At 52.1% G+C, this 25,461-nt stretch overlaps 6 protein-coding genes across 6 annotated transcripts; 2 read left to right on the plus strand and 4 right to left on the minus strand.

Moving 5' to 3' along the window:
• Nucleotides 1-398: 398 nt before the first annotated feature.
• Nucleotides 399-2,026, minus strand: UCRPA7_5474 (putative general repressor of transcription-like protein; the record flags this gene model as incomplete). The annotated part of the gene is made up of 6 exons (XM_007918021.1): nt 399-437; nt 605-758; nt 807-874; nt 924-1,318; nt 1,372-1,507; nt 1,559-2,026. The coding sequence occupies 6 exons, from the start codon at nt 2,024-2,026 to the stop codon at nt 399-401; spliced, it is 1,260 nt and encodes a 419-aa protein (XP_007916212.1).
• Nucleotides 2,027-5,260: 3,234 nt separating this feature from the next.
• Nucleotides 5,261-5,944, plus strand: UCRPA7_5475 (putative cytochrome p450 protein; the record flags this gene model as incomplete). The annotated part of the gene is made up of 1 exon (XM_007918022.1): nt 5,261-5,944. One exon carries the CDS (start codon nt 5,261-5,263, stop codon nt 5,942-5,944), a length of 684 nt encoding a protein of 227 aa, XP_007916213.1.
• A 787-nt stretch (nt 5,945-6,731) lies between these two features.
• On the minus strand, nt 6,732-8,162 carry UCRPA7_5476 (putative phosphoserine phosphatase protein; the record flags this gene model as incomplete). Its single annotated transcript, XM_007918023.1, has 1 exon — nt 6,732-8,162. One exon carries the CDS (start codon nt 8,160-8,162, stop codon nt 6,732-6,734), a length of 1,431 nt encoding a protein of 476 aa, XP_007916214.1.
• Nucleotides 8,163-10,472: 2,310 nt separating this feature from the next.
• On the plus strand, nt 10,473-11,456 carry UCRPA7_5477 (putative phosphoadenosine phosphosulfate reductase protein; the record flags this gene model as incomplete). The annotated part of the gene is made up of 1 exon (XM_007918024.1): nt 10,473-11,456. The coding sequence occupies one exon, from the start codon at nt 10,473-10,475 to the stop codon at nt 11,454-11,456; it is 984 nt and encodes a 327-aa protein (XP_007916215.1).
• A 4,310-nt stretch (nt 11,457-15,766) lies between these two features.
• Nucleotides 15,767-16,907, minus strand: UCRPA7_5478 (hypothetical protein; the record flags this gene model as incomplete). The annotated part of the gene is made up of 2 exons (XM_007918025.1): nt 15,767-16,642; nt 16,722-16,907. The coding sequence occupies 2 exons, from the start codon at nt 16,905-16,907 to the stop codon at nt 15,767-15,769; spliced, it is 1,062 nt and encodes a 353-aa protein (XP_007916216.1).
• Nucleotides 16,908-23,016: 6,109 nt separating this feature from the next.
• Nucleotides 23,017-23,639, minus strand: UCRPA7_5479 (hypothetical protein; the record flags this gene model as incomplete). The annotated part of the gene is made up of 2 exons (XM_007918026.1): nt 23,017-23,385; nt 23,436-23,639. 2 exons carry the CDS (start codon nt 23,637-23,639, stop codon nt 23,017-23,019), a joined length of 573 nt encoding a protein of 190 aa, XP_007916217.1.
• Between the last annotated feature and the right edge of the window lie 1,822 nt (nt 23,640-25,461).

A 25,461-nucleotide genomic window follows, 5' to 3' on the forward strand; every position in this document is an offset into this window, starting at 1 on the left:
TTGTGGAGGTGCTGGCGCTATATTTGTGTTAGGGGCAATGGAATGATGCCTCTGCTGATTAGGTTCGGCAGGTAGAATGGGCTTCTGCTCGTTCTGACTGCTCTCTGAACGTGGTGGTGTCGACTTAGTTGGCGACCCTGACGATTGCAGAGCGTGGGGCACCGGATCGCGCTGCCACTACGTTAGAATCTCAGCATGACCGAAAAGCAAACACCAAACAAAACGGGAAATGTAATGCGAAGGCAAAAGGTCACTTACGCCATCTGCCATACTACCCTCCAAACCAGCCACGGCACCTTTATTGTCATTGACAAACTTCTCTAGGCCCTCAATCCATCGACTGGCAAGCGGCCACACATTCTGCGCTTCCGCTAAAATTGTCATACACCTTTGAATCATCATTGGCCCATCTTGAACAATGGCCGGGTCGGGGCAGACTGTGATGTTTGTCAGCAAGTTTGAGGTCTTTCAGACCAACTCAAGACAGAAGCTTACGAGTTGGATATTTGGTCAGATATATGGCCATATGGGCACAGCTGAATACGCAAAATGCCTTTTATAGATTAGTCCACCGTGCTGGGATCAGGCAGAACAGGGCACTTACGGCCATTTGGGCACCAAGATGCTCATCAGGCGCCCTATCGATGAATTGAGTATCGATTTGCTCATACAGCTCGCGGACATTCTTGAACATTTCCAAAGCCATATTAGACCAGAAGGCGCGGAGATTGGGCTCAGACTGGTCAGGGAATATCATGCTGACAAAAATTAGTTTGTATCCGGGGGGAAACTTGGATCCCACTTACTAGCGAAGATACGCCTTGCGGATAACGATATTGCAAAGCCGGATCACCATGGTCACGGCGAGGTAGGCCTGAGCCATCAGTGAGAGACATCCAGTAGAATCCGCAATTGTAACTTACCAGATCTTGACCCTCAGTCTTGTAGCCCTTCAAGGCAAAGCTGCTCCAAACATGATCGCGCGGGAGACCTTGCTCCCATGTGTCAAGACTCTTTTGGATTTTGGCGTAGTCGCTCATGGTTTCCCAGGGGCGAGAACTAGAGTCATGGCTCACGGCTCGCCGGGAGATCCGTCCCCAGAAGTAATGTGTTTGGATGAGTGTAGCGAAGAGCGATCGATTAGGGTCAGAGATCAACCTTGGATTCTCAATAGCTGGCGGCGTATCTTCTAGAGCTGCCCGTGATTTAGGTTCTCTGCCCTTAGCAAAGTCTTCCTCATTTCCGGGGAGTAGGGCGGTGATATCACTCGCTGCTAGCGAGACAGGTGAGGAGGGGCCGGAATGAAGGTTGTCTTGGCCTATAATGAGTTAGAGCGCAGCTGGTGCGAACGAAAGACATATTATGACTTACTGTGAAGCATCCAAAAAGTTCGGCGGGCGGACTCTGCCCGAACAATCAGCTCCTTGGTTGGGCTTTTGAGCGCATACGTCTCTTCTCTATGCAGACGCATCAATCCAGCCATACGCATTGCGATACCCAGGTTGATCTTGGATATTATCAGTAATGATTTTGCAATTTATAAGAAGGCCATTCTTACAAAGCTCCTGTTTTTCCATCCACTGCCTTGCTGAGCAATACTCAAAAGGTAGAAAGCTTGACATCTCTCCAAGCTAGGCTCGCGGTACAGTTCCGATAAAGCAACAACAGATGCCCGCTCCATGAATATGTCGGCCGCTTTCATGCCGTCGCCATAGCGTAGGACGATTGACGGCGTGAAACGTGCTGATATGCTCAAGATGCTGAGAAGAAGGAAGACACTGACGGAACGGTGGTCTTTCTTCAGGCGCTCTGGAAACAACTGCTTGGGTATGAAGCCCAGCTGGAAATAGAGTCTGGTAAATTGGTTCACGGCATCGATGATCTCAGGCAGGGGTGGGAGAAAGTCCCACTCATCGACGCCCTTTGCTTGCCTTCCGGCCGGCACAGGCGAGCTGATGATGGGCGCATCTAGAATGTCCCGGCGAACCTTGACAGGGTCACGTTTGCTAATCTTCTCGGCCCTCATTCGAGGGTGGCGATAGTCGCGATCGCGATCAGGTTGACCACGCACGGGAAAGATACTAATTCCACCCAAAGTCAGTACACCGTCTTCTCACAGAGCAACGAGATTTGAGCAAGCAGGAAAGTACCATTCTTCTGGGCCCAGTCCGGCCTCCTCACAGGCCTTACAAGGCGGTTGAGCTTTGTCGTGATGACATTTACTTCTCATACGGCGGCATCTGAACCATTCACATCAGTTCCTATCAGACCAAATCGCACGCTTGGCATTTCAGTGGCTTGCTGGCAGCTCAAAGCTGGGCAAGCTACTGCCGACGCGGCAACGATTAGGTTCAAGCAAGAAGACACACCTCCGGCAAGCAATTGGGGCACGCCGTTTGATAACAGGCGCGGAGCCGTCGCCAGGCTGCGCTTCGGGCGGCAACAGAGTCGGGTCTATAGGTGGCTGCGGCTGCAGAGGAACCGGCGGCGACGAACCCGAATCCATTGCGAGCAGCGACAGCGCGCGATACGGATTCGGTCGATGGCGTGGCACAAGCAGCCAGAGCCAGAGCCAGAGCTCGAACAAGTGCGATTAGGCTCGGTGGAGATATGGACTTGCGGGCGGCAACGCAAACACTGGTGAAAGTGAGGAGAGTTGCCGGTGGCTAATGTGTGGGAATCGACCAGTTCAAGGTTGCCGCGAGGGCAAAGGAAGCTCGCAGTGACTGGCTGATCAGGCTGAAGAGCGGGGGAAGCCCAGAGACCCCTAAACAGTCGGCAGACCTGGCTGGCAAGGCAAGTGCGAACGACCCACTCAGCTCGCGTGGGGGGCAGGCAGGGGAGACACTGGGCAGGCAAAAGAGGAGCGAGCTTGCGAAAGAGAAGATCAGACGATCCGAATAACGTTAAACCTGGGGAAAGTTGACGGGAGCTTTTGAGCCTCAATGCACGACACTGCAGCGGTGTCCGATCAGGAGGAAGGCTTGTCTTACGATTAGGTACGTAGGTACTGTCCTGTGAGGCTGCTGGGGCGGAAAGCCCTCCACAGCGATCAGTCGAACTACTCCTCAGATGTTGCTTCTGGTGAGGCTGGCCCATGCACGCCTCTCCAGACATCTCACGCGGTGGCTGGATCTCAGAGCCAACAGCCAACGAACTCGTGTCTTCTACAATCCATGTCCCGTTGTCTTATCCGGCAGACCTCAATGGCCACGGACGACCAAGAGCATTATCGAGCAACACGTGATCTGCCGGGGCAATCACAATGCGGGTGATGACGCTGAAAGGAACCAACAGCCCCCACCGGGCGTGATTGTGAGGCACTGTGTGTTGGCGGTGACCTGGTTCGCTGCACTTCCACAACGTCTGTGGACGGCAAAGCGAGGTACTGGGCCCTTTTTCCACTTCCAACGGCCCGCCGTTGAGGTTTGGGTTGGTTCGCCCCGTCAAAAGAACCCTGCATGGCGCCGGGAGACGTTCTGTCACTTGCATTCGGGGAATTGTTGGTTTGGTAAAACAAAGCGCCTAACTGTTTCCTGACTTCGCCTTTCAACCTCCTCCCGCGATGCACAGAATCATGGTTGTTGTCCCTTCTCATTTGGCTTCACGTTCTTCCACGGCACAGCACGAAAATCGCAACGGAAACCCCAGCAAGCCCAAGGCTTAATGATGCCGCATTTGCCGCCGCAATAGGCTCGCCCACACTCGATGCCAAGCTAGTCGCTAATGTGGAACGATGATACCCATTCATAATAAGACCTACATAGCTCTCACCGCTATGAATTGCGCATGGATTTCTGAGTTGTCATCATCTGCTGCGTGGCCATGACTCTTGGTGTGTGCCGTGCCCTTCTGCCGCATTACTCGCCACAGACTGCGCCGGCGAATGACCTAGAAGTGTGTCTTTGGGAGACTAGATTGCGCACTGCAAGTAAGGCCCGCCTACACCGTCGCTTGCGTCCTGTTGCATAAGTGACCGGAGATCGTGTTCCTTCCATTGCTTCCATTGGGCAAAATTCCTGGTTTGGAGATATCGATAAAGGGGTTTGCATAATTGAATCATCTGGTGTCTTCCGATGGTCCTTCGGGAGGCTTCCGACACCACATCGTTAGCAAGGAGACCCTTCATCCTGCGTCAGATGTTTGAATCATTCATTATGTCCGCCAACCGGTTGGCCCCGTTAGCGTCCGTTGTCTGTCTCTTTCTCTCGTAATCCTAAGGCGCAAATCCTTCTTCGCTCGGTGGGGCGGCGATTGACATTCTAAGAGGCAAGAGTCGGTGTAAACCGCCTTCATGGTTAAGTTCTCCTGAAAAGTGGCTTCGCGAGAATTCCCCTAAGATCATGTATCCACAATCTTCATAGAAAATGGATCTCCTACCAGACAGGTCGCGGACCTATCTATATCTTGCCATCGTGTTGTTGGTGTTGGTGCTGCTGTACATTCATGCTGTCCGGCAAAAGAACTCCTATCCTCCCCTCCCTCCCGGGCCCCCGGGTAAGTTCCTGCTTGGGAATTTGGGACAATTGAGTCTCGATCATCCTGAACAGGACTACATTCGATGGGGAGAACAGTACGGTGAGTTGCACAACGCTGAGATGAGATGTTGATTCAGAGATGCTTACAATTCAAGACTCGGATGTGGTTCATATCAAAGTGCTTGGTCAGCACATGATATGTCTCAACAGCCTCCAGGCGGCAACTGACCTTCTCGATCGTCGAGGTGCCAAATATTCGGATCGCCCCCGATTTACTCTTTTCGAAGTGTACGTACTTGGTGAATTAGCTGTCGCAAGCTGTAGTTCTGACACACTGTAGAATGGGATGGGGTCGCACCCTGACATTCCTGAGATGGGGACCACAATTCAAACTACATCGGCGGCTCTTTCAAACGACCTTCGCCCAGTCGAGTGTGAAGGTGTTCCGACCTATTCAAATTCACGAGGCTCGGAAAGCGGTTCGGTCCCTGCTATACACCCCTGAGGAGTGGAGCGAGATCACGTTGCTGCTCACCACCAGCATCATCTTTCGAATTGCTTTTGGCCAGGAGATCGCTGATCAATCGTCTCCGTATTGTGCACTGTCGAAAGCCGCGAACGATGCGACAACAAATGGAGGTATTGCAGGATCATCGCTGGTTGACATCTTTCCACCGGCTCGTTATTTGCCTGATTGGATGAATCTCTCGCGTCCCTTGACACATGCGCGACGGAGCAGGACAACAATCCAAACAATCCACGAGATTCCCTGGGCTGCAAACATGAAGGATATCGAGGCTGGTACAGCCCAGCCATCTTTCATGAAAAGTCACTGGGAGCGTTTCAAGGAGAATGAAAAATCCGGCCGCGCGCATGACATGACGGTGGCAGATATCAAGGGTGCCACGGGAGCAGTCTTTATAGCTGGCGGAAACAGCACGTGGAGCACCGTTCTGTCATGCATGCTGTTTCTGACAAAGTACCCGGAGGTCCAGCGACGAGTGCAGCAGGAGATCGACGCTGTTGTCGGTACCGATAGACTCCCCGACTTTGATGACCGCCCAAATTTGAGATATCTAGAACGATTTGTCAATGAGGTGATGCGAATGCTTCCCTTGAACCCGCTCGTGATCCCACACAGGAGTCTCGAAGACGATGTCTACAATGGGATGTTCATACCAAAAGGTTCTGTCATTTTTGCAAACACAAAGGCAATGACCTCAAACCCAGCAGTGTATGCCAACCCAGACGTCTTCGATCCGGACCGATATGAGCGTGGAGAACCATATCCGCAAGGAAACTTTGGCTTCGGACGACGCAAGTGCCCTGGAAATTTCCTTGCTCTCGCCTCGGTATATATATTCGTGGCTACATTGATGGCAACTTTCGACCTGGAGAAAGTCATTGGATCAGATGGCCTGCCCATCGAGCCTCGAGAAGGCGTGTCCATTGGATTGGGAGGGTAAGACAGACAAGAAGACTGCCAAGCTGATGCGATTCCGCTAACGATTCTCAAACAGACACCCCTTGCCATTCGAGTGCAGGTTGAAGCTGAGATCTCCCGAGAAGGCGCGCCTTATCACTAGCCAGCCGTGACGAGTGAGGACGAGTGATGAGCAACGATTTATGGAAATATGATGATACATGTTACAAGGCTACGAACGCAATGCATTTTACGGATCACTAGAGAAATTTTTTGTGTGCTGTTGTTTTATTAGTTTGTGTGTTCAACTTAAAATCCAGATCCTCTTCATGCAGACTTATGGAAGGAGTCAACCAGCTTCGTGGTGATTGCCTATCCCGACTTCCTACCACCCGAAGATCGTGCTTTGATCTTCTCTTGAGTGCCCATGCTGCCGCAAGCTAGGAAGGTGAGCTCGACACAAGCTCAAGGTTATAACAGGGAAACAGGGACTCGAGCTCGCTATGTAAATTTAAGAATGCGCTGCACATTCTCCTGCCCTACCTGTCAACCGGTAATTAACCGCAACAGCTTAGGTTGATAAGATGAAGAAGTCTAGAGGACATGATGTTGCAGTAGTATTCTAGCAGCCAGACCAACTCTCGTTGTGAAAGTCACCGAATTCATTGAATTTCATAATCTGGAGCTCCTATGGCCGTGTATCCCATTACCCTATGCCCGCCGCCTCTTTTACTGTGCCGGTCTAGCCAGGTATCTCTGAAGTGAATCGTTATATAACCCCCTGAGTAGCATGGCCCTCCTATCTTCGAAGCCGTTTTCTTTTCCCGAACTCACGCGGAAAGCAGCTCTATCTCCTCACGTGTGAACCCAAATAGATACAGCAGATCCAACAGGCTGCTCCCATTCAGCCTCGCGTCTGCCTCCATCTGCACCCTGGGCTTCGCATTCCACGCCACACCCAGACCCGCCGCCTCCATCATGAGTAGGTCATTTGCGCCGTCGCCGACGGCCACCACCTGCTCGAGCGCGATACCCTCCTTGGCGGCGATCTCCTTGAGCAGCTCGCACTTGCGTTCGCGTCCCACGATCTTGCCCTGCACCTCGCCCGTAAGCTTGCCGTCCTCGATAACCACCTCGTTGGCATATGCGTAGTCGATGCCCAGCTCGCCCGCTAGCCACTCGGTCAGGGGCTTGAACCCACCGCTCAGCACAGCCGTCTTGACGCCCAGTCGCTTGAGCGCCTTGATCAGCTGCGGTACGCCCTTGGTGACGTTGAGGGCGGGTCGCAGCTCCGTGAAGAGGTCCGCAGACAATCCCTTGAGCAGCGCAACTCGCTCCTTGAAAGCGCTCTCGAACTGCAGCTCGCCGAGCATGGCACGGTGGGTGATATCTGCCACTTTCGCGGCGAGCTCGGGGCCAATCGCGGCAGCGAGGAGGTCAATCACCTCTTGCGTGATCAATGTGCTGTCCATATCAAAAACCACGAGTCGAGGGTGCCGCCTCCACAATGTATCGGGCTGCAAGGCAACATCGACGTTCCATTCTCGCTCGAAGCGGTAGATCAACTCGTGCTTGCGCAGGTCGGCTAAGGGTAGGTAGGCAGCGGACGGGGCTGGGTTCAAGGTGAGTTCCACCACAAGCGGGTGCTCGACGTTGTCGAGGCAGCGATGCGAGGAGCTTAGATCTGTAGAGCCGGGCGGCAGGGGAAAGGTGGACATGAGGTGGAGGAAGGATGTGATGCAGAGAGGAGATATGTAGGAGCCGTAGAGGTGGTCGAGAGGCTCCGGGTCGGCGATGGGAGGTTCAAGGGGAAAGGTTGCAATGTCGGTAGTAGGCGCCATGTTGGAGGGGATGTCGGATGGCTCTGAGGCGGCCAACTTGGGGGAGAGCGAGCGGGGTGAGGGCACCGCGTTGGACACCCGGGGCGAGGATGCTCTATAGATGATGGTGGCAGTCAGCTTGTCCGACTTGGCGCCCGGCGCCGGGCAGCAGTTTGGATGCGACAGTTCATGGCTCAATCCATCCACGACCTTGGGCGGATTCTCCGCAGACGGGATCCCATTGAAGGGCGAGAACTGCCTAGGCGGGGTGATCTGAGTGCCCTGGAGGTCCTCAACGACAGTGTCAATACCATAGTGGTTCTCTGGCTTGCTCGGCGACCGATACTGCTGATGTTCGCGAAGATAGGAACTGCTCCTCATGGAGGAGGAGAGCGACGGTCTCTCGGAGCCTTGCTTGGTGGGGGCACTGTCGGCGGCCATGATGGATGATTTTCAAGGCCTCTCCGGGGGACTGAACAGGCGACAAACTGCAACTATAAGGGACACACTGAGGCCTCGCGCGATCAAGCTATCGTCTAACTCCAGGCAAGCGGTTGAAAAAGACTCTTCACAAAAGGTCAGAAGCGGTCGTCTCAACCCAAAAAGCCAAGCCGTGTCTTTTGGTGTCGCACCGGTGGATGATGGTCTCCAGACGCTGGTTGGTTAGCCAGCCACAGGCAGGGGCTTAGCGTTGGAGATCCTGTGCCGGGTGCCCGACATGTGTTTGGCGGGGCAGTTTTTGGCAGCCTAGGAACCTACCGTATTAAATGTGTCAGCCACACCGCATTTTCTCCTGCATTACGCTCGGAGCCATCCGTCACTGAATGACGGAGCTGTAGAGGGGCAGTAATGGAGGGGCACCAGGGGCAACAGGTCCGGATAGAAGACACAGACAGACAACAAGGCGGGATTGGTTTTTGGTGCCAGCCATCACCAGTGATCACCAGCCCTCACCCGTAGCTTTGTGCATCTTGCTAGGGCATGATCTTTCCTACTGAAACCTCATCCTTATTTTGTAGAGTACAAGCAAACTGTAGCTATGATCAAGCCACATTGGACTCCCGTCGCGCATTCTTACCATACTCGGCACACGGCATGAGTACAAATTGTTAGGCTCGGGTCAGAGCTCTTGGTCCACCTAGGTAGCATATCTGGATATGGCCATCCCGCGCAATCCGACGCGGGTGGTGATAAGACTGGAGAATAGATGGATATGTTCGGGCATACTTGGAGAAAATCGGCCGGGCAATTGATAACGACGGGGCCTGCAACTCCTAAAGCCGTCCACCCGACGTGTCTCTTCATGAAGCCACCGCTCAGTATAGACAACGGTTTCCTCCTGTTTGGCCCCTCCATCAGGAGGTCCGGAAAGTCAAGACATAGTGCGCGGTCCTTTCAATAGCCTACAGCACGTACAGAATCATAAGCGAAGGTGTGGTATCCCAAATCAGTATGAGGTTGCGGAGATTGCAGTGTATCAAGGCGACATGGTAAAGTATTACTTAGCACTAACATTTCAAAAGCGATATCCCGCATAAAATTGTTAGTCATTCTCGGGTCTTTCCAGACGCTTTTATGCTTGTCTGGTCCGCTATCAAATTTGGGGCTGGCATGTGGTGGAGAGCCTCTCCGAACCAAGCCGATAGTTTGCAAAAGTCACGACTAGAATAAGCCGTATCAGGTAATCGAGGAATGGATTAGTCTTACATCATCATCTCCTCGAGCTCTGAGAGCTGATCCTGAGGCTGTTGCATTAGTCATACGAGACTACCAGACAACCTTAGGTCAACTAACCCAAAACCCGCCAGTCAATCAGCTTCGCCGTAGAACCCCAGATTTGCGGAAAGGCTGACTCTGGCGCCAGGCGACATCACCTGAAAGTCATGACGTTGAGACCGTGCTGCTTTCTGGTCAACGCGACGCACTGGTGATCGAGGAGCACAAGGGCGTGCGATCGAACAAGCCGTGTGCATACCTCGAGAGTCTACTTGTTTTCCTGGGTTTGCCCAAGGGCTCGACCGGGCCATCATTGACGACCTGGAAGGCAAAGTACCTGTGTACTACCCTGCAAAGAATTTTCAAGCGGCCAATCAGGCGGCGTCTCGAGCACGAAATCGGCCTAGCGCGGATGTCGCAATCGCTCGCCTTCATCAACACATCGCTCGAGCCGCCTGCGAGATGCTTCAGTCGCTTCAGGCGAGCAATTGCGCCATCCTTAGAGTTGCTTCATCTCTTCTAGGGGGCTTCCGAGGGCGCCCTCCACTCGCCCGCCCGCCCGCCAGGTTCTCATGAGCCATGCGAGCCCATGATGGGCGCCCTGCCCCATCTCCCACCCAGATATGGCCAATTGTGTGCTCAATATCCGCCGACCTGAATCAAATGTTCCTCCGTAGGCCCAAATGACTAATTGCGTAGAAGCCTTCCATAGGAGACGGCCCCCGTATCATGTACTAGTTCTGTGTATGTGTTGTGTATGAGCCAGGGAATGCCGAGTTACCTGCCTGGCTGTGAGCTGCCCTCCTCAACCCACTTGTGCCAATTTCTAAGAAGCATATCCGGACCCATCCCGCACTTAGTCCATATCCCTTCCCTTTTAAAAGTCCTCCCAGCATCTTCTTCCCCTCCTTTTTTATTTGCAACAGTTCCCGGTCTCATATCCTACAGATACATAAGAAGCCAGTCCACTGTGATTAAGTATACTAGTCACAAAAGCCTCATATCAGACAAGGGACTCAGCGACCACACTTCATAATGGAACGCATCACCAGAACACAGACCTCCTCCACGGAGACGTCTCCCCGCTTGAGACCTGTTGACTCGAAACTCGAGACATCATCAGAGACAGAGTCTGGATATGCCTCAGCAACATCCTCCACAGCCACTCTGCCACAGGTCTCATTTACACCTTACCATCTCAAGCACATCAACGCACAATTAGAGAAGATGCACCCGATGGATATCCTCCGCTTCTCAAAGGTGCTCTTTCCCAACCTATATCAAACAACAGCATTCGGCCTCACAGGTCTCGTGACCATCGACATGCTCTCCAAGATCCAGACCGAGTCACCAGACTCCCAGCCGGTCGACCTCATCTTCCTCGACACTCTATATCACTTCCAGGAGACCTACGACCTCGTCGAGCGCGTCAAGCAACGATATCCAAACATCAAGGTGCACACATTCAAGCCCGACGGCACTGACACAGCCGCCGAGTTCGAGGAGAAGTACGGCGAGAAACTGTACGAGGTGGCGTCGGAGTTGTACGATTGGATCGCCAAGGTCGAGCCGCAGCAACGCTCGTACGCCGACCTCAACGTGGCCGCCGTGCTGACCGGCCGCCGGCGCTCGCAGGGCGGCCAGCGCAACACGATCCCGGTCATCGAGATCGACGAGGAGCGCGGCGTCATCAAGATCAACCCGCTCGTCAACTGGTCCTTCAAGGACGTGCAGAGCTACATCAAGGAGAACGACGTGCCCTACAACGCCCTGCTCGACCAGGGCTACAAGTCCGTCGGCGACTGGCACTCGACCAGTCCCGTCGCGGAGGGCGAGGACGAGCGGGCCGGCCGCTGGAAGGGCCAGGAGAAGACCGAGTGCGGCATCCACAACAAGAAGTCCCGCTATGCACAGTTCCTCGAGGAGATGGAGCGCAAGCAGAAGGAGGAGGAGCTCGCCAATGCGTTCGAGAGCAATCAGGAACGGACGATCGTGGACACCTCCGTCCAGGTATCATAGCCTCTTCTGCCTCCTCCGTCCACTTTTGAGGACACAACTTATGCATCGAGATGTTTGGATGACTTAATGAGCATCGGCGTTCGGGAGGAGAGGAACATGGTCGGCGTTGGCATTTGTCACGGAAATTTTCTGCATCGATGATCTGCTTAATAGATCAAAACCAGCGAGGGCATCTTTGAATTGAGCCTAGATAGCTGCATCAATAAAAACGTAGTTCAAACATTACAAAAGGTCCCACATAGCCAAGTTGTTGCAAAACCGTGCTCCCATGTGCCCTATCCCGACTCGGCTCGAGGCGAACAGCGGCGAGACGCGCCCCGAAATATGATCCACACGGCCGCCCATCGCCTCCGGACCGTCTCGTCTCCTCACTATGACTTCGTCGCCGCCGCGGGGGCTCCTCCGTATGCAAAATGGTGATGCCGGGTAACGATGGACGTCGGCTCAGAGTTGGACGACCGAGTGCCGTTCAGGTCCCATTTTGAGCCGCACCGATAACCATCTTATTAGGGATGGCGTTGGTGAGCACTACCGATAACCGTGCGTAAGCTGATCCTGGGGGTGGATCACCCAATCGCAGTGCAAAAATCCTACGCCCCACCACTCTTCCTGTGGTGATATACGGTACATATGTACCGTTTGTCTTATTATTAACACTGTAAGTGACGTTCTCCAGCCACGGGGTTCTTCAGCCACAGTGTCTCCAAAAGGTTGCGGTACGGAAGTCTAACAGTTTTGCACTAGATACACGAGATAATCTGCTAGTAATGTTGGTCTCCTTCGTCAGGGGTAAATGTTAGTTTGGTAAGGGTAAGGGTCCCAGGGGCAGCATGTACGTTTTGCCTCGATGAGTACTACCCCATATAATGCCGAACACCACGTTGTAGTTGGCATCTCCTCCAGCACGCCCCCAGTTGGCCCTGTGTACCGAAATAAAGCCGTCATGTCTGTAGCATCCGTGGCTTCTCACTCGCAATACAAAGAGGCATCAGATGCTCCGTGGGCATCTTGCGCAGAGAACGAATTCGCCCCATGCCTTAACTGGGACCGATTAGTATACTTCAACAGCTATCACTCTCCCGAAGGTGTGAAAGATAAGGTACCGCATATCGTTCGAAATCCTATTGACAGTGATGTACGTAGCGTGTGTCCGACTACGATCCTGTCTGCAGGCTGTGATCCAATCCGGGATGAGTCGGAGCAGTACGTACAAAAGCTCGTTAGTCAGGGTGCACTGACCATACTGAGGGGAGTTCCTCACCCGTTCATGCACATGACACCTTTAAAGAAGCCACAAATGTATGTTCAGGATGTATGTGTAGCCTTGAAAATGGCCCACGGCGTATAAGCATTATGACATTCACAACAGACATATACGTTTCCCGAAAGTTGCCCTGAGCAAATGCCTTTATCATACATTGACCTGAGCTGATGCTGCTTTAACCTGAGTGTAGGGTCAGCCGGCATCTGCCTCAGGCCCAGATCAGGAGCACTTCATTTCCCCACTATTCATGGCGTACGGGTATGGTACCCACCCAATGGGATTGCCGGGACGCCCGTCATTTCTCCCATGTAACAGTCACTTTTAGGAACTCTACTTGGCGGGATTAGGCCAAGATTAGCACAGCTGAGCTGCACCAACTTTTGGAAAAAGAACTTATCACTTTCATGTTTTCTCATGCCGTAGCCCAAGAACACGTCACTTAAGCAGATGGGGCCCGGCCCTCTAATAGGAACACCTTCCAGGGAGTTTGTCTCCCCCTTCTTCAGGCCCAAGAGGGAATGGCTTCAGGCTGCGCCAAAGCTGGAACAGCCACCTGCAACACTCTAAAGAAAAGGTCTCCCACCCTAGTCTAGCTGCAGTCAGGGCTGCGTTCTGGCCGCAGCCATGTTCTTCTGACCGCCAGATGCTTCACCACTCTGCCGCAATCGTGGCAACGAAGGCTCAAAGACGTTGGAGTCCGTCCGGCATCTCCGAGACCAAAAGCCCCTGGGACACCAGTCGCTGCCCTTTGGCCACAGGTTTGGTGGACACGGTCGGCGTTTTGATGGCCTGTCCTGCGATGATATTCAGGAGAATCATTTCTCTCCTCAAAGACTCTTTGTTCAACAGTCAGTGACGGCGTTTCAATGATGCCTGGGCGATGATGGCACTGGAATCTCTTCCGATACAGACAGGCGACGCGAGGAGGCCGTTGCAAAATCGGTCGTGTATTTAAAGTCATTCCTGTCTACCGCTTCTACCTTCTGGTCAACCGCAAACGATCACGCGAAGCTCGAAAGTCTGGTGTCTGTTTTTCTCAAAGCACTCATTCCATTACTGCTCATTTGCTCTCTCTCTCTTCACTTACGTTTTTGAGTCTACACACTTCGTTACAAGATTCGAGCTTTCTCAGCCCCCTCGACAATCGACCTTCGCAACGATGGACAGGTACGAAAGTCCGGCTCTCTGTGTAAATCACGAAAGCCTCCTGGATAAAATTCCTCGGTCCTTAACATCCATCTGTACCACACATTGCTGACTTTCTGTTGCACCAGATCTTTGATCAATCTTTCCCTCATCCCAGCTCAACGAGTTCTCGATCGCCGGCCACGCCCTCCCGGTTACAACCCATCCAGCAATGCGAATAGTAGTGTCTCCTACCACACGTTGCGAACCTGGCTGACCGGGCAGCGGCCGCCACCTCTATGCGATTTTGCTCGTCCTTTACACCCTAATGATCAATGGGTCGCAATCAAGCAGGTAGTCGAATGGGCTGAGTTCACCCTCGACAATCTGAACAATGCCTATGGTGATGTTCTAGAAATGCCTATGGGTCCTGGGACAATGGAAAATCCAGCTCTTGCGATCGATGCCATTACTTCTGTAAACCAGTTCATGTACCTTGCAGACCGAAATGTCAACATACTGCAAGTGCCCCTCGACATTGCGAGCATGCATCGGCACGGGCACCGTGTGGGACAAGAATCTTGCAGCCCTGTGATCAGATTCCCCGATCGGCCCGAACCTCCTCATGCCCAGATTAAACCACAACACGAAATCTACGTGCACCCGCTCTCATCTTCATACCTTATTGAAGGTGTCATCAGCCCAAACCTGGCAATCTACCCCAGGGATTTCCTCAATCCTCGCATCACTTCGGTCATCTCAGCTCCTCTGAGGAAGCTGGCGACCTTGTGCTATCTCCGAAATACTCGGTATGGATATCTGGAGCTCAAGAGGGACGTCGTCTTCTGTCGCTTTTCTTGGGTTGAGCTACGTCCCCAAGAGCAAACAAAAGAGAAAAAAAAAGAGAAACCAATTGCGACGTTCAACGTGGAGGTCATGAGCGTGCCTACTGCAAGCTGCGGAGAAAGCTTCTTGACAGCAGACCTTGGAAGATGGTGGATTACGATGATGGCCCTGGACAGAGGTGATCGGGCAATTGTGCCTCGACGGGAAGAGTCGTTGCCTGGAGGCGTCACGACTGGCGGCGGATCCTCAACCGGAGTCCCTACAGGCTCAAGTTTCGGAGTTGGCATCGGAATTGAGAACCTTACCATTCTGATTCTTTGATCATCGGAGGATATTTGCTTTGGTTTCAGTTGCCTCCCCTGTCGCTTGCGTTGAACTCCTTCTCTTAGTCACTCGCTTTATTCATGGTTTCCCTGTCGCTTGCATTGAACTCCTCTTGGTCACTCGCTTTGTTTATGGCTTCCCCTCGTCTTACATCTTGCATTGGGTTTACTATCACAATATGCCTCCTTTCCATCGTACCCAGTCCTCCAATCCCCAACATAGTTACAGATATCGTAGTTTTTCAATGAAAATTTAAGCAAATAAAGAAGCCTGTGGAGTAGCGGACTGATCATTATTAGATTTCTTATATGTGCTTTTTTACTCTGTCCTATGCTACTTTGTAAGATCATTGTGAAGACACTTGCTGAGACAGAAGTCGCAATTGCTACACACAATAAAGCTCACATGCAAATTCAGAACCATGGCTTGAGAAAACTTCATGTCATGGAGAAACTCAGCCCTGGAACCCTTATAGCCCTACACCGCTTGGCGAGCCTTCCAAAGAAGTGTCAGAATATCACTTCCAAATTGATCCTCAGGAGTAGATTACACTCCAGGCTGCCTCGGTACTCATGATGATCCCCTCATGTCAGAACAGTTTGTTAAGAAAAGCAAGCAAGCAGTGATAATTGGGTTGTCTTGAACTAAAATAACATAGGATAAACTCTATAGAAGAAAAAGAAACGACAAATGAACACACAAACAAGCTACTTTGAGCTAACTCTGACCACGACAAGCAAAACTGTTGATGTCACTCCCATGGCAAGGGCGGATGAGATTTCGGGGGTAATTTATAGTTGAGGCGGAACTTGTTGTCGCGGAACATCCAAGCATGCCTTCGGATCCGCTTCTTTGAACCACTTCTCCAGTTATACCGCCTTGGATCTGCAGGTATTCCATACTTCCTTCGGCCAGGTTCTTTGTGACATCTCAGCGTCATACCATGTCCGTAGTAACCCTTGCCCAAGTCTCGATTACATAGCATGCCTCGAGTTTCTCCGTTCTTATCATTCCACCTGTGCATCATGTCCCAAAATTTATCCGTATCCGCGTCACACAGATCGAAGGCGTTTTGCTCACTATAGATATGCGACAGCTCTGCGTTCAATCGAGGATGAGGGGTAGTGTATGCCTCGCTGAAATCGACAAGGACGCCGTCAATGTAAGCGTCTTCTTTGATGTCATTTTGGATAACGCCCAATGCATGAAGATCGAGCAAGTTTTGAGCCATTTTCTTCACATAAGCAGGCTCAATCCCCTCGTCGCCGTCAATGAATTCCTTCACGATAACTCGGATTGGGCGCCAGTTCCCGTCAGCCTCGGCGCAGTCGCGCCGGCTCGCTAAGTCTTCCTCGTAGGGACCTCCATCATTATCGAAGCACCATCCCCAGGTACCAGGTCCTAGTCCGAACTTCTGCTCCAGGATAATCTCGTATTCCTTCTTTAGCAAGAAGTATCCATGGCACTTGACTGCCAGGTGCTCACGGCCGGCCTCCTGGAGTCTACCATAGGCGCGACACTCGCGACTGAAACATTCCTCCTGCCATAGCCAATTGTACGCGATGTCAGGGGAATGATCAAAATATTCCAGGGCACGGTCGTAGGTTGGGAAGCCTTGGAACATGAACTGCATATGAGGATCGCATTAGCTAACTAGGCTGAACCGGGGCCGGTCAGGGGTTCAGGGATGTACAGTGGTGGCTCACCAACTTCAAGGCATAGATGCGGACTCCGATACGGGCTTTGAACACTATGCCAGATAATCCGCGTCCAAGAACACTGAGGAACTCGATGTTGTCATCGTTTCCAAAGTCGAAAGGCTTGAGCTTAGGGCCGTCGATTGGTGGGAGTGGCACGAGGTCGGATGCCTTCTCTGGGAGAAGCGGCCACATGCTGACCTTTCTGGAGTTTCCCCAAACATCGTGGGGCGCAAGATGTACACAGTGGTCTCTTGCACGGAAACGCGGTTCCGTGCGGTATTCCGCTTCAGGAAATTCGCCTCGGAATTCATCGCCATACCACCATGCTTTCCCGTCCGGCAACACGGTATAACTATCGACACAACGTTCCGGCGCGCGGGGATGATCCATTGTAGTTGTGGTAGCGAAAGAGATGTGAGGGAAAAGCTGCAAGTACTCTTGATTCTAAGACTGAGGATAGAGGTGGGCATGGACTTGGAGGGAGATCTTGGGAACTTTGTTGGACTTTGTATATATAATCTTGCTGCAGCAATTCTACCCTCCGTGTCTACCCCTTTGCGCCTTTTTGATGTTCTGGCACGGGCCTTCTGCTCCTCTAGTTTTTTCTTTATTGTCTTCCCCAACCGGCCGGTGTCCATCGTTCCTCTGGCCTCCACGCTGCTCAGCGTTTGCCTATCCTATTATCCAAAGCTTCAAGATTTCGAGTCATGAAAGCAACAGGAGATCTGCTTTGGTTCATCCTCGAATGAATTGCCTTTGTATGGATGTTTTTCGCTTTCTCTCTTCGGATCTTCTCTTTCATTCCCAAACCCACGTCCAGTGCAAGCTCCCGGGGCACTAATGAAAATAGAATGTCTTCAGTAATTTTCCAGCACAAAGAACTCAAACACGCCCCAGAAAAGACACGACCAGCCGCTGAAAAGGCAAATTACGGAACGGTAGAGTTGTCTAGATTGGCCGATCTGACGCGTCAAAAGCGCAGATGGACAGATCCGAGACCAGAGTAGACCAGCTCGCTGTAGTGTACCAATGACTTGATGGACAAGTCATTTATTCTAGCCAGCCAAATGCGCCGCCCATTTCCCATCAACAGCCGCAATCTTGTCGCTCACGCATGGGTTCTATTTTAGGTGAATCGGCTGATGGCTCTGCTACATTCATTCGGCGCGCAGACAGAACCTCCACCATCCTCCAGTCTTTGTCAACTATTGGGCGGCATGACTGCATCTGGATTAGCACTAAAATGTCGGATTCCGACCACTGAAAAAAAAGAGAAAAAAAACAAAGAAGGCCAGAATCTTGCGATCCTGCATGCGGTACCATCGCAAGGATTTTGAAGGGAAAACCCACTGGGATGATTGACGAGCTGATCTCGCTAAATGCTGCGACTCGCCTGGGTGTGTATTGCCTCCGCTAGTTGCTAGAAAAAGGGAGTCGAGGAGAAGTCTCCGAGGGAGCTCATGCTGATGCAATTCATAAAAGGGACAAAGCCATCAGAGTCGCCAAGCGTACTTTGAGTTGAGAAGGATGTCGACTCCCAGCTTGCCGTTCTGGTCGGTCTTCTGAAGATTCATCCTGCCCTTCTCAGTAGAGCCGCCCGCCAACTGGGCCTTGCACACTTGTCGTGCTTCACCGTGTCTGGCTCAGAGAGTAGGCTGTGGCTATCACGTCTTAGGCACTGGGAATCGAAAGATAGGGTGTCTGGGCTGTCAAATTCGAGAGACTCAGAGAGAAGCGAATGTAGTAATGATTGTTGCTAGTAGTTATGGGCCGATTCTTTTCAGTCGGCGAAATATTAAGAGCCATGTCAAGGTGCAAAAACACCCGAAACCTTGGCCGGGCGGAGCAAGCAGCCAATCTCCATAGATAGCTTGCCACTTGACATAGAAGCAGAACTGTCCCGAACATCAGAACTCCCTCTCTGCAGGTGGAAATAAGCTACACTGGGAGTTTTCCTACCAATCAATAGACAACGCTTTGGCCAATCATTAGACGCCACTAATAATGCCCTAGAGCCGATCAAGGCTAGGGGGTGCTGTATTTCGTTACCTTATGGACTACCGCCCTCCTCTTCCTTTTGACATTTTGGGCATGCGACTGGGCAATTATCCTGTTCAATGCTCTTCATCTATCGAATTTCATTGCGCGAGACAAGCGACAAAAAAACATCCCTGAATCGCTTAGTCGCAAAAGTCAAGAGATATACGGCATCTGCCAAAGGTTCAAGACAGATGCCACATGCCACGGCGACGACCGCCAAAACCTCGTCTGATTCAGGATTCATGCCAAGGAAACATGGGCTTGATAGCCTGCCACCTGAATTCCGACGTTGCCTGCTTTCATCTTTGGGCCTTCCACGTACATCCACGACCGCAGGTATATCCTCTGTAACTGTCTCGAGCGGACGCTGGGCAGCGTCACCGTCGATGCTTATGCTGTCCTTCTGTCTGTTATTCCGAAAGGAGACGTAAAACAAGATGTAACGGAGTTGTTGGAGTCCTACGTGCAGGACACCCGCCGTCGCGTGCTACTGCTCTCCGATATGCTGGCATGGCGAGCTGTTAGCATAGCCAGCTAGTTTTTTTCAGTACATAATGCCCCTCACAGATCATTATGCAGATTGGATGCTGGCAAACCTTGGAGAGCCAAAGAGCCCTGAAAGAAGCCCCGAATTCTCCTACAGGAGGCTGCACTGACCGCTATGGAGACGATGCGCCTGATGCGGACGTTAAATCGCTTCTAGCTGCTCTGTCACCTCGCTGGCTCTGGAACTCGCTCTATCTGGTCATCTTGTGGTAGACCGGATGAGACCGTGCAAACTTTCTTCCACGGACTGGAACCATGGGAGGTCGAGGAGCTTTTCTCATTTCATCAATATGCCTCCGATGTCTACGACAAGATTATTCAGGACATCACACAGGACTTACGTACAGACGATCCTAAATTCGACGACCAGGGAAGCCCCCCTACTCTAGACAGAGCGTTTGATTTCAATGGCATGCGTAGGTCCAACAGGAACCTCACCACCGGCTGCAGTTCATGGCAGACTCACCACTCAAGTAGCTAACATGACATGCAGACCGCGGACTCTTTCCAGAAGGCACGACGTTACGCGGACTCTCCTTGCCGTACACTGTTCTATTCAAGATCGAGGACTGCGCACATCTCGTCTCCACGATGCAGCAGATGATGGCTTCCTCGTACATCCCCATTCAACACGCCCTGGAGGGAGTTCTTGGCGAAATACAACATCTGTTAGATGATACACTGCGCAGTTCGCAAGCCGATTGAAAACGCGACATCATTTGATCGTGAAGGATTGAGGACTGCAAGTCTTTCGCCGCAGACGAACCTGCCCCCTGGTTCAAGTCGTCATATACCAAACGTCGCTGGAATGGTGGCCAGCATTGACAGATGGCTTGGACAGTGGCCTGCCGTGCTCCGAATGCAGTCAGAGGCGCGTCTTGCGTTGTTAGCAGGTGGACTAGTCATCATAGCAAACGACTCTTACATAGCCTTGCTTAGCTTATGGAGATCAATCTCTCTTCAGTTTAGCTTCAATACATCACCTTCGCGTATTTCGCCCAATGACTTGCAACACATTTCAGCATCCAAGGGAACCTGAAGACCGGCTGGCGCCGCTGATGTTGGCGAGGTTTCGAGACAAAAGAGTCGCCATCTACTAGAGGATTAGGTCGGTGGCCTGCTCGTTCAGCGTTTCCACGCGGTCTCGGGGCTGAATGACGGGAAGCGACTGCATGATCTCCTTCCCCTTCCTTCCTGCCCGGCTGCTATCGGCATGGACTTGACGGCCCAGCAACATTTGGCAGCAGGCGAGAAATGACGACCTGGGCACAGAAGCCACCATAAATTTGGTGGATGAACACTGCAAAGATGACGCACGAGAGACAGACACGGATGTAGGTACGGATCGCAGTCTCAGCATGGAGCCGGGGCCTGATGCGCTTCAAGACACCATGCACACACTCTTGTCATGCGTCGGAGCCATGCACCAACACCGTTCCGAGGATCTGCGCCGTCGCGATAATACGCTCGGAGATCTCTATGAGAAACAGAGCCCAGCACGAGAACAGGGAGCGCCTCGGTCCATTTGCGACATGGCTGAGAAAGCAGGAGACAGCCTGCCGGTGAGGAGGGCGGCGACGGGTCTCTGGCGTTTCTCGTTTTCGCCATCGTCTCTCTCCTGTACGTCATGGGGTCTCGGCCTGCTTCGTTTCGCTTGCTTGCTTGCTTGCTTTCTTGGCGGAAGGCGCAGTGCGCTCTCAGGGGCTCGGAGAGGAGTTCCTGTGTTTTCAAGATTGGTCGCGGCGCACGCTCACAGTGCGGTGGCAGCGCGGAAGGAGTCACTGGTGAGATCGATAAAATGGGCGTCGCTGCCTACAGGTAACATCGGCGCCAGGAGCCAAAACCAAGCGGCGGAGTTGAGATACGTGGGCCAATACTATTATACCGGGATATGATGGTGATGTGTCGTGAGGACAACGGGATGCAATGAGATGAGGTGCTGCAGCGGTATGCTGGAAGATGCGATCTTTAGCGTATATACTACAAGCAGACTGGCAAACATACCTCGGATAGGCATTCATCTGTTACGAGGAGGATCGACACGGCATGTCATGCCAGTTGTTTCCTTTCAACGGGTCGGCCGGGCTGGGACTTCGTCCAACTCAACCCGTTTGTTTCCACGATGACACCGTCGTCATTGGATGGTGGTGAGGTGAGGCCGCAAGGTCTATACCAAGTTCCTTAGGTATTACTTTGCATTTTCTTTTTCTAGGAGACCCTTCATACTTAGCTTAGCTATCAAGATTACTACCTACGACTTGACAGTCACGAATTCACTTCACTTTTTGCCCCATATTATGGCACCAGTGGCTTCTTTTGTATATGCTATGTAGTATCTCGAGTGTGTGTTGGTCAGCAGTATACACTACTACCCTATTTTAATAGCCGTCACTGGTGAGGTGTAGGTGAGCTTGCCTCGAGTAGTAGCACTACCTAGGTACTAGCACCACACCTCAATCCGTGATATGAATATGTAGCAATGGGATGACTGTCTCAGCCTGGCCGGAGCCGGATCAACCGTCTTTAGATAGTTCCCCTTTACACTGACATCGTTCCACTCCATTTCCTATGTGTTTGGTTGATCGTGGTCATGTCGTATGCATATTGAATCTCAAATCTCGTCTCGTCTCGTCCCGCCTCCTCGGTGCGGCTCGGACTAGCATCTAGCGACTTTCTGCTCTCCCTGATTCCTCTGGACATCCAAAATCTCGACACACCGAAAGACTCACAGCAAAACATATGTCTTTGAATAGAATTAGATATGGCAAACAAACATCTTAATTGACTAATCTCTCAAATACAAAACATGGCATCACCGTCGTAGACTGTTTACGTCTGTCCGACAGCGACCTGGATATGTTGAGACGCAAACGAGAAAAGGGGAAGGAAGGAAGGAAGGAAGAGATAAAGAAAGACCTGTATTCTTGCATTCCCATCTTCTCGCCTGCCTTCCAGAGCCTGAACTCCACCGCTGATGCTGATGCCGAGATTATGGCTTTGAACTCCAACTCATGCAGCCCCCCTTTTGCCCCCTACTCCGTTCCGCCAGCCGTCCTCTCTCCCTTGCAAACTTCGATCGCGCTTACAACGAAGAATCGTTAAATTGCAGCGCCAGAGTGTAGAACGGGCTGGTGAATATGGCATGTCTGTAGCGATTGGCGGTGACGTTGTCAGCATACATCGGAGTCAGAGTAGGATTCAATACGAGAGTAAGAGGAGAAGGGACCGGGCGAGGAGGTGTCTTGTAGGGGAGAGGGCAGGGTTGGAAAAGAAGGAAATGGAAATGTAAATGGATAAGTGAATGGGAGAGCGGGGGAAACTTACCGATTGCCAACGTGCTGAGCCAAGGAGGGTCGCCTGTAGGCGGCGGGCAGAGGCGTGCCGGGGCAGACAAGATCTGAGAGGTAGACGGCGATCTCTCCATCTTGACGGGCATTGGGACCAAAGAAGCGCGTCCAAGACATTGCGTCAACGGCTTGATCGACGCCCGCGACGCCCGCTGGGCTTGGACCGTGAGATATGATTTTTCCATCGCCCCATTCAAGGCTTCGGTCCGAGGTATCAATGAGCAGGATAGTCTGGACGCGCCGAGTGTTGGCGAAGTAGCCGCAAGCCTTGCTCTCGAGATCCTGGCACGTTTGGGTGACTGCAGCTTCCACAATGAATGTAGTTGGTATCTTGAGGTTTATGTATAGCTTAGGTCCGGATACTTGCACTAGTCGAGTGAGGAGGGGCGGACTTGGACGTCGGAGGCCGGGCGCACGAGGGCGATGATGGCGGCTAGCTGCTCGCGAGTTTCTGGATTCTCAGCGAGGATGGCGCGAGCCCTGGAGCGGCCGGTGGTGATCTGCTCGCCGATGCTGCCAATAATGTGGCTGTGCTCGCGCTTGGCCATGGAAATATTGATGCTAAGCAGCTGCTTGGACGGCCTATAGTCGTATTCGATCTTGAGCGACTCGCTGGCAGCACAGAGCGTATCTAATGCCGTGCTTAGGTTGTGAAGCTGATTGTCTGGGGATTCGATCTTGAGATCGAAGTCGCGGTCGGGCTCAAGGCCGAGGTAGAGGTCGAGGTCGAGGTCGAGCTGAGCTTCAGGGTGGCCATCAACGACCCTTGTGTGAAATGGTAGCTTACCGAGCAACGCTGCACCTCAGAGGAGGGAGGCCAAAATTGTTGGGAGCGGTTTGTTTGACTGCTGCCCTCGAGTTCTTCTTCGGCCTTGTTGTAGTCCATGGCTCTCCCGGTTGTTGAGTGCGGCGAGATGCTCTGCTCAGCAGCAACATCATTGCGGATGACAAGGCGGTCGCCCTTGTGCGCCGAAGCGCTGGAGATGCCCATGATCAACCACCGCGAGCCTACCGCAACAAGTCAAGGAGAGAAGCCGCAGGCAAGAGGATAAGTGGAAAAGATTGAGAAAGCCAGAGAGAAGGAGGGACGCGGTATTTGGGTCTGAATTCGAGTAGAGGTCAAGCGCTGCGACTGCGGCTGCGGCTGCGGCTGCGAATGCGGCAAGTGTGTCCCTAGGGGCGGGGCCAGTGGATGCTGCATCCCTGTGGGGTTACCTATGTAGGGCTGTAGGGCTAGGCCCGGGGTGCCTACAGCCCTACAGCCCTATCGGAGTAAACGGGAGTACCTACAGTACGTGCTGTGAAGGTACAGTTACATCAAAATCATCCAACCTGCAAAACGAAAGCTATTGCATTTGGCGCTTGTTGGAAGAGAACATCTCGAGAAGGCCAACCAGTTCATCCATCGTCAAAGCCCCATCTACCTTATGCGTGACAAAGGAAAGTTCTACAATTATGACTGTGGTCTAATCTAGTCTAGTCTACTCTAGGTGTCAAGAAGCCTGCCTGAGTTGGATGACGATTGTGACTGGGACACACTGAAGGCTTCATGAAAGAATGCTTCATCTGGCAGATCAGACCAGACCGAAAAGGAGAGCGGAGTGGCCTGCATCGCTGCTGAACACGGCGGTGATGCAGTCAAAGCAGAACGACGACAGTCTGTGCCAAGTGCTCAAAGCAAAGTACGTACTTGTACTTGCGGAGCAAGCCTTGATCTGCTGCTAGCCTAGGCCTACATCCATCTAGAATCCAGGCTGTCGCATCTGTTTTTGCCAGCGCCGTGCGATTCTTCTCCACGACGGGAACCGATATGATAGCTTTGGTAGATGCTGGGCTAGGCTTAGTATGGGCTACGCATCGACCGCCGATGTGCCTCGCCGAGAATGTGCCGCTACGGATGGGCAAGCATTAATTGTCCACCATCACCCACCGACCATCAACCCCCCCATCAATCAATTCGCAAAGTCGATCCATTTGTCAACGCAGCAAGCTACCTGCCTATTTGCCTACCCGGCTACTACTTCATTCATCATCAGTATCGCCATCGCCATCGCCATCGCCATCGCCATCGCCATCGTCTCCTATAGATCATTGAAGTTGGCCGGCTGCTGACCTCGGGCCAGGGGCGTGTTGTGTACTGTGTACTGTGTACTTGAGCTTCAATAGTAATGCAGTGCAATACAGTGTACCGGTAGGTATGATGCTGAAGCTGATGCTGAAGAAAAAAGAGTAGAAACGTATAGATTATAAAGCTTTAGCTATAATATATCCAGTAATCACTTGTAGGCTTTTCTAATAGGACTAAATTTTACGGTAAAAAGTATTGAGGTCTCTGATAGCTGTGAAGAGACTCTAACAACAATGATAGCAATACACGGGTGCTCTACCATGTACTGACAGGGCTTCGAGCTCTCGCAGCTGAAAGATGCCACCACCCTCATGACAATGAGCCTCAAGGCTCCCCCTGTAGCCTTGAGAACCTCGACTAAGCTACACAGCATTGCCTCTGGAGGTACAGTCGTAGCAGTCAACCCCTGAGGCAACACATGCACGCAGTGTCCAAATCACGTGACTACAAGGTGCAGGCAGATGGTGCCGACTGGCCCATGTAAGTCCTGTTAGTTGAGCCATACAACACACATCAGTTTACTTCACACTTTACAACATAACAAGGCTCCTTTAAGGCCATGCCCAGGGCCACTATAATGATCTATATAATGTAATTCTATTATGTAGTGTAAAAGACGATGTCAGTAGGGCATTATACATCTTGAAACAGGGCAGCAGTGCCTACTGACCAACACCCACTCAAG

Source organism: Phaeoacremonium minimum, assembly GCF_000392275.1.
Source record: "Phaeoacremonium minimum UCRPA7 unplaced genomic scaffold PA7_03_scaffold_413, whole genome shotgun sequence".
NCBI classification, from domain to species: domain Eukaryota; kingdom Fungi; phylum Ascomycota; class Sordariomycetes; order Togniniales; family Togniniaceae; genus Phaeoacremonium; species Phaeoacremonium minimum.